At 64.6% G+C, this 8,403-nt stretch overlaps 1 protein-coding gene across 1 annotated transcript; it reads right to left on the reverse strand.

Annotated features, from left to right (window-relative positions):
* Positions 1 to 540: 540 nt before the first annotated feature.
* LOC129637377 (uncharacterized) lies at positions 541 to 3,191 on the reverse strand. The gene is made up of 2 exons (XM_055561490.1): positions 1,542 to 3,191; positions 541 to 1,081 (listed from the first exon to the last, which is right to left on the reverse strand). The coding sequence occupies exon 1, from the start codon at positions 3,025 to 3,027 to the stop codon at positions 1,885 to 1,887; it is 1,143 nt and encodes a 380-aa protein (XP_055417465.1). The 5' UTR covers positions 3,028 to 3,191; the 3' UTR covers positions 541 to 1,081; positions 1,542 to 1,884.
* Between the last annotated feature and the right edge of the window lie 5,212 nt (positions 3,192 to 8,403).

Genomic DNA, 8,403 nt, shown 5'->3' on the forward strand with positions numbered 1-8,403 from the left:
TCCAGGCCTCAGGCACACACTGGCGCTGGGGAGCTGTGTCCCTGTTCCTCCTCCTCCTCCTCCTCTTCCTCCTCCTCCTCCTCCTCCTCTCTGTCCCCACCCTTCCCCCCCACACGCAGGCTCCCCCACCCCGCCTGGCCCCGGCCCGTCCGGGTCTCCCCCACCCGCAGACAAGGCCAGGAAAAACACGGTCCCCGAACGACGCAGCCGAGAAACAGTGGAAGTCCACTTGGATGCTGTTAGGAGACACCTGAGCATACCTAGGCCAACACTGCCACCGTGTGGGGTGAGAGGCCAGCGCGAGAGGAGCTCGACAGTTCAGAGGAGGGGGAAGAGGAGCAGGAGGGGGAGAGGGCGGCGGGGGGTGGCGGTGGGGTGGGTTGGGGAGGGGAGGGACAGGCTGAAGCTGTCTCAGGGCGATGACGTGGATGAAAACCTTCCCCTTCAGAAGGGCGCTCCAAAGAGATCGTGGCGGCGGGACCTGGAGAGCACAAAGGGCTTCGTTTTGGAGGCTGATCTTCAAGCTGGGAGTGGGGTGGGGGGTGGGGGGAGGGGGATCATCCAGACAGAGGAAAGACACCAGGCCCGAGAAGGCAAGAGAGATGCTTTACACAAGTGAATCGGATGCTTTTCTGTCCATGTGTTCCCTAATCACACTCTCACGGAAAGCCAGCCAGCCAGCCAGCCAGCCAGCCACCATCGTGTCGCTCCTTTTCTGTTCTCTACATTTTGAACGGCGAGTGAGCGAGAGAGTCTTCCAATGGTTTGAGAGGAGTTTGGAATGTCGTGGGACCATGGTACTTTTCAGCCATGGATGAACGTGACGGCTTCTTTTGTCCGCTTCGGCGTTCAGGGTTATCCCGAACTCCCCCTGCCGAGTGAGGCCTGTGTATCGCTGTGTGCTGGAGGACACCGTGCTGTCCACATCTTGATCTTGGACTGAACAAAGCCACCTTGGGGAGTGTGTTCGGTTGCTTGGCTTCGTTTCCTTTCCCTATGGCACTCACCTGACCGTCCTGTCCACTCTTGGGATCGTTCATCTCCCCCTCCCCCTCAAGGCAATCGGGTCCTTTTCTTTCTCCTCCTCCTCACCCTAGTTTCTCCCCCCCTCCCCCCCCCCCCCCACACACACAAGTCCCACTCTTCTCAAATAGACGTCTAACTGACTGCCAACCTTTTCTTTTGCCTTCTTTCCTTCCTTCCTTCTTTCCTTCCTTCCCTCCTTCTTCCTTTCCTTTTATTTTGGGGGGGGGGGGGCGGGGGGCGGGGGGCGTTCCCCCTTTAATTTTCAGCTTGTACAGACGATGTTTTCGTGTAGCACATGACACAGCGATCACCAGGATACATCTAGTTAGTGACTGTCCGTCACCACTTGGTGTCACGGCAAATGACATTTGCCATTTGGTGTCAAGACGTGCCCGCGACTCATGCATTTCATAAGTGGAAGGTTGCACCGCTTCGTCTGTCTCCCTCACCAGTGGCACTCACTCATTCTCTCCCACCCCCAACCCCCGCCCCTCCCTCCTCTGGCCAACCCCCACCCCCCCCGACCCCCGTGTGTTCCTTTGTAGTATCTCTGAGCCTGTTTCTGTTTGGTTCTGTTCTGTTCACGGTGTATGGTTTGGTAGGTTCTGCATGGAAACGACTGATCTGAGGTATTTCATGTAGCATAATACCCTCTAAAGGTCTCTCCAGGTTCCTGCAGACTGTGAGATTTCATTCCCTTCTGGTGGTTGAGTCCCATTCCTGTGTGTGTGTGTGTGTGTGTGTGTGTGTGTGTGTGTGTGTGTGTGTGTGTCTGCATGCCCGTGTGCACGCGCGCACGTGAATAGATCCAGGCGTAGGCACACAGACAGAGTTCTAGCATGATGTGTGAACGGATGTCTACCTAGGGATAGGGGTCGATCCCTCACATACACACGTCCGTATCTTCTTTGTCCCCTCCCTCCGTGGGCACCCTGTGGAGCTGCTGGGTTGGGTCGAATGGGGGAATCTTTGGGGGAGGGTACATCGCAGGACTCTTTTCCCTAGGGATGTGGTTTCTCTGTCTGTGAGGCGCCAGGGGATGAGATCTGATCTCTCTGAGTCCGCCCACAGTTTTCTCAGCTGCAGAAAAGACGCGTTCGATCCATCAGGAGCCACTGTCCTCTGAGGGTTCGAACTTGCTGTCGTGAGCGCGATTCCCGGCTCCCGGGCCTTTCCCCTCCGAATGAGAAGGATCATTGTCCAGGGAAACGCCCCGGGGTGGGGTGCTTCCGTGAGCCCGCCCCCACCCCCAGCAGCCCCAGCCCAGCCCAGCCCAGCCCAGCCCAGCCCTGCCGTGGATGTGTGTTCTCCCTTGTGCTTCTGGGTGTCTGTCTGTTCTACCTTTCTTTGGAAGGAAGGGGTCTGTTCGGGCCTCCTGCCCACTTCGCTCATCGGGGGTTGTTTCCCTTTTGGAGGTTGAGGTGTCTGACGCCTTGATCGGTGTTGGACAGAAAAGCCCCTTTTGCAATATGCTTGTGCTTTCCCCGTATATACGGGCGTGTGCGCGCACACGACAGACAGACAGACAGACAGACAGACACACACACACACGCGGATGTGTGTTTCCGTCCGGGTATGTACGTGTGTGTCTGTGAGTATATATATGTACGTATATACACCTATAGATAAACACACACGCGCGCACGTAGACATCCACGCAGACACATGGCTATAGATGCACACGTACACTGATGCATATGTCCACGTATGTATACACACGCGCGTTTGCGTACGTGTATACATGTGTGCGCATCTATGCACATCAACCTGTGTATAGGCACTCTGGATGCACGCGGGCACCTGTACATACGTACATGGGTGCACGTCTACGTGTGTGTGTACATATATATATATATATATATATACACATATATATATATACACACACATACACACACGTGCGTATGTAGGCACATAGACACGCGTACGTCTGTGTGGATGTACATATGCTCTATGTAGACGTCTACGTATGCGTCCGTACGTATGCATACATGTGTACATACACGTGTGCACATACACACGCAGATATGTGTGTCTATGCAAGCATGCACCTATGGGTACGCATAGACGTGCATCCACACCTGTGCGCAGACATCACACGTATACACACGTGTGCATCTATATGCGTTGACACGTCCGCATGTATTTGTATGTGTGTGCCTATGTATCCCGACGTCTCTGCACATGTGAGCACGTGTATTCACGCCTGTGTCTATCCGTGTACGTAGGTGTATAGAGGCCTCTGTATGCGTATATACACGCAAGCATACACGCACACTAGAAATGCCTAGGCATACACGTGCGCACACAGACACGTGCGTGTACGTGAGCATGCCCTTCGTACGTGTGTGTGTATACGCATGCGTGCACGTCTATATAGACGCGAATACGCGTGCATATACATATGTACACGCGTATATGCACATGTGTATGCATTCTCTGTCCCTCTCCCTCTCCCTCTCCCTGTCTCCCTCTCCCTGTCTCCCTCTCCCTCTCTCCCTCTCCCTCTCTCCCTCTCCCTCTCTCTCTCTGACTTTTAAGCTGCCAGGACAGTTCTACGACTTGACTTTCCTGCCTGGTGGTTTTGTTTCATTTCGTTCCTGAGCTACGTCAAAAAGGTATTTATTCATTGAGTTGGCTGTTGTCATGGGACCCGGGGTTTATTTAGTGGATCCCTATGGACCCGGTCCTCCTCACCAGCACGCCCCTCAACACCACCCCCCACCCCCCCGAACCCCCACCCCTCCCGCCACCCCCCGCAGCCCTGCCACCGCCGCCCCCCCCCCCCCCCCCCCACCAGACCTCCCGGGCCGTCCGCCTTTCCGGTGTTTGTGGCCAGTGAGTTTGAAATCCATGGTCTCCTGACCTCAAGTGCACTTTCCCCACCCACCCGCGCATGCTTGTGTGTGCTGTCTTTGGACTTTGTCACGGTGCCTCGACCCAGGTTGAGTTTTGTTTTCTCTTCTTGGGGGGTCCGAGTGTCTCCTTCTTTTCCTTTCTTGCTCCTAGGCTTGCGTGTCCGTGTCTGTGTCTGTGTGTCTGTGTCTGTGTCTGCTTTCGAAAGTCCTGCTTTGTTCTCTCAGCAGCGCTTGCCTGGTTTCGTTTTGCCGGTCCCTCCCTCCCTCCCTCCCTCCCGCCCCCCTCTTTCGGGGGCCCGGGGGGCCGGGGGTTCCTGGGATGTCACTGGTGCCCCTCTCTCCGCCCACCCCGCCCCGAGCCCCCGCCGCCCGCCTGCGTCTCCGTGGCATGTCCCCCCACCACCCTGGAATCGCGTGGGGGATCGCGTCTCTTTCGTGGCAGCCTCCAGGGGAGAGATCTCCCGGCTCCTCTCCCTTCCTCTGCGGCCGGGGTCGCGTCGCGTCGCGTCGCGTCGCTCGGCGGCGGAGGCTCCGGGCCGAGCTCGGGCGTTTGGGCGGCCGGCGCTGTGGCGTCCCCGGCGGCCGGCGACAGCGACCCGTCCTCGGGACGTTCGAGCCGGTTGTCGGGAGCCACCTGGCGGCCGCTTGTATATTGTCCCTCGTCCTCCGGAGCTTCGGCGAGCCCTTCAGGAGGGTTGTGACTCAGCAGCCGGGCCCGAGGCAGAGCTCTCAGTCACCGGCTACGCTGGCGGCGACAGTCCCGGTGGCGCCGAGGCCTAGGGACGTCCTGCTGTCGCCGGAGATTGGTTCTCTAGGTTTCTGAGGAGGGTGATCGTCGCGGCGCTCCGGGGCCGGGCTCTGGGGTGGCCGGACCGGGTCGACCAGCATCTCCCCGTGCCCCTGTGGCCGCGGAGACGGACCGGCCGGACCCTCCCAGGGACGGGCCGCCGCGGTGGGCAGGGAGAGGGTCTTCCCTGCCCGGAGCGCCTGGACTCGGGCTCGGCGGTCCGGACTCCTCCTGGGCCGCCCTCAGGAGCGTTTGCTTCGCCCTCGGCCCCGCTCCGGAGGTGGGGACCGGCCCGGACTGTGGCTTGGAGGTCGCCGGAGGGCGCACCTGGGTCCGGGCCCTCGGGTGCTTTCTGAACGAGGTGCTTTCCGCGTCGCACTCCGGAGGTGGGGACCCGCCCGCCGCAGTCGTGAGGGTTGACGGGGAGAGGCGGGCGCGTGTGCGGTCCCCACCCCCACCCCCCCCCCCCCAACCCCACCCCGTGGGGTCCGGTGGCCGAGGCGTCTCCCGGCACACATGCTGTTACTTTTTCAAAGTCTCGATGGGTTCGGAGACGGGGATGGACCGGACCCTGCTTCCGCGGGTGGCCGGGGAGGGCGCGCTCGACCCTTCAGCGTGCCCTCGTGGGTCTCGGTCGTCGGACGTGACTTTGTCTCACCCCTCCCCAACTCCCTGAATCCCGGTCAGGAGGTGGGGACCGGCTCGGGCCGTCCTGGGTGCCCCATCTAGGACGGTCTGGGCCCCGGGCGCGGTCCCTGGTCGGGGCCCGCTCGTCTCGTTGGAGGCGCCTCGCTGACGGTTCGTTCTTCTTGTTTCTTGATGCCCATTGAAGCCAAATCCCCTTTCGGAGACTCCGACGGACCGGTACCCCTACCGGTTTGGGCGAAGTGGGGAGGGCACCCCGGGCCAGCTCCCTCTCCCTTGGTGGGTGTCCGCGGCCCCACTTGGGCCACCACACGCCCGGTCCCCCTGCTCCCCTCCCCCCGGTCGACCAGATGAACCCGCCCCCCCCCCCCCCCCCCCCCCCCCACGCAGAGAGCTCCGGGCCTGGTGTTTATGGGGTAGCGCTGGGGACAGGTGGCCGGGCCAAGGTTCCGGGGTTCCTCCATGCGAGTCGTGGATGGGCCCCGCTGTCGGCTGCTGTCATTTCGTCACCCTTAATGGGCCTTTTTTACCACCAGGTAAGTGCTGACACGGTCTCCTTCGGTGTCTGCCGCCGAGGACTTTGGGTCTCTAGATGCACGCGGGGCTCTGAGCCTTCGGGCCGCCAGCTGGTGCCCGGTTCGGCCCTTGCCGCTGGAGCCGCCCGCCTGGGCCTGTGCGCCGGCTCCCGTGCGGTGGTGGTGGTGGTGTCTAGCTGACCCGACCCGTGGTGCCACCTCCGGTCTCTGGGCGACCCGAGGGTGGCGGGGCGAGGCGCTGTGGGTCTTCTACCCTGTGCGCTCCCCGCTGCGGGCACCCGGTGAAGGCTGAGATGCGACCCCCGCCCTATGGGCTCCGTGCCACGTGTCAGGCGTTCTCTTCCTGGGGTCGTGGGCCGCTCTCGCCTGAGGCGAGGTGGGGGGGCGGAGGTTGCCGGTGGGGCTTAAAGCGGGCCCCTCTGGTGACTGTCCTCGCCGCGCCTCCCCCCTGCTCCACCTTGGCTCAACCGATCGATGTGGTGTGGTCGTGCTCTCCCGGGCCGGGCCTAAGCCGTGCCAGACGAGGGACGGGCGTTCCTGGTGAACGCGTCCGCTCTTCTCGGTCTGCTCACGGGGCCCCTCGCCTGTCTTTCCCCCCTGCCCGTCGTGGAGGGTGAGGAAGGCAGGAGTTGGGTTGCGGTCTCTGGCCCTGACCTTCGGTCTCCTGTCCCCCGCCTCGGGGCGTCAGTGGGGGCCGTGGGTCTGTTGACACAGCAGATGCTCTCGCTTCGCCTTCCCGGCGTGTGCTCTGCGAGCGGCTCTCCCCGCGGTGGGGAGGGCTCTGCCGCTGCTGCGCTGCGCGCCCCCCTCCCCGCGCGGGTGCGCGAGCGTCCCTCGGTGGTGCCCCTGGAGCGCTCCAGGTCGTCCCTCAGGTGCCTGAGGCCGAGCGGCGGTGTCGTTTCCCTTAACCCCGGTGTCCTCCTCGGGTCCCCGCCGCGGTGGTGTGTGTGCGTGTCCCGTGAGTGGCTCTCGTCGGGAGGAGGGGTCGAGGCGGTAGGAGAGGCGTGCCTGTGCTCCTCGTCGCGGAGGCTGACGGATGAGGCCTTGCAGGGGACGGGACGCGGGCTCTGCGCTGGCCGTGGCCGCGCAGGCGCGCTTGTGTTGGTGCCCCGCCTACCTGTACCGCAGACCCCTCCCGCCCAGCTGGGGACTGGCGGCTCGTGGAGCGCCTCCGCGGGCCCGAAGGAGAGAGACGATCCGGGTGAGGGGCGGCGCGCCCTCGGTGAGAAAGCCTTCTCTAGCGATCCGAGAGGGAGCCTTGGGGTACCGGACCCCCCAGCCGCTGCCCCTCCCGAGTGCGCGGTGGCCGCCGTGGCGGCTGCCAGAGCACGTGGGCAGAACACCCCCCCCACCTCCCCTCTGGGGTTGGTGAGGGGGCGGGTGCGCCGGCCCCGCGGTTGGGGCCGTGTGCCGCTCGTTGCCTACCGCGGCCCGCGCCTCCCCCCTTCGAGTTGGGAGAGGGTCCCGCTGGGCCCCGCCGGGCGTCCGGCAGGTGGCGGGGGACCGGGGCGCGCGTTGTGCCGTGTGCGCGCGCGCGCGCGCGGTCGGCCCCCGCGGTGTGGTGAGCCTTGGGGCAAGGGCGGGGAGGTGTTGGGGGCGCGACGCCCGGTCGGCCCCGGCTTCCCCAGCCCCGTAGCCGTGGTGAGGGAGAGCCTATCGCGCCCGCCCTCTCCCCACGAGCCGCAGCCGGTGGCGGCGTGCGGTCACGGTCGGGGCCGCCTCGCTTGAGAGCGTGACCCCCAGGCTGTCGAGCCCCAGGGTGTCAGGCTAGATGGAAGACGGATCTGTCGAGGACGGATGGAGGAAGATGGGCCGGGCGGCACCCCGGCCCTGGTGGTGGGGCCGGGTCGTGGGGGCCCGCTCCGGGGATAGCCGGGACCGGTCGGCGTCCCAGGCGTGTCGCGGGACCGCCCTCGTGTGTGGGTGGCGGTGGGACCCCGCGCTGGTTTTCCTGGTGGCCCGGCCGCGTTCCCGGTGTTTTTCGGGTCCCCGGACGGCGCCCGCGCCCCTGTCCCGCGGCCCCCGCCGTGCGTGCTTGCCGGCCCCTCCCCGCCGCTGCCGGCCTCTCCTCCTCGTCCCGCGCGTGCGACCGCCCCGCGCTCCCGTCCCCTGTCTGGGACCGAGCCGGCCTCGCCTCACGTGGGTGTCGTCCCCCGGCCTCCGTCGGCCGGTGGCGTCCCCGAGGCGGGGCGGGGCGGGGGAGCCTTGCGCGTGTCGGGGACGGGGGTGGGCCGCCGGTGCGCGGCGGGAGAGTGTTCTCCCCGGCCGGCTGCGGCTCTCGGGTGTGTGTCGGTGGCGGTGGGCGTGAGCCCCCGTGAGGGTGTCGGGGGCGCCAGTCCGTCGTCCCGGGCGTGCCGTGGGGCCGCCCCTGTGCTGGGAGGCCTCTGGCGGTGAGATCCCGCGGTGGGCCCCGGCGGCTGACTCGCGTTTCCCCCGCCCACGGGTCGCCTTGAGCCCTGCCCCTCGCGGTGGCGCGCGGCCACCCCGCCTCCACCGCCCGTTCCGTGGCGTTGGCCTCGCGTGGCCGCACCCCGTCGGTGCCCTTCTCCGT

This window comes from Bubalus kerabau, chromosome 23 (genome assembly GCF_029407905.1).
Source record: "Bubalus kerabau isolate K-KA32 ecotype Philippines breed swamp buffalo chromosome 23, PCC_UOA_SB_1v2, whole genome shotgun sequence".
Taxonomy (NCBI): Eukaryota; Metazoa; Chordata; class Mammalia; order Artiodactyla; family Bovidae; genus Bubalus; species Bubalus kerabau.

Excerpts from the sequence above, each read along its gene's own strand:
- LOC129637377 (XM_055561490.1), bottom strand. The coding sequence starts at position 3,027 with ATGTACACATGTATGCATACGTACGGACGCATACGTAGACGTCTACAT.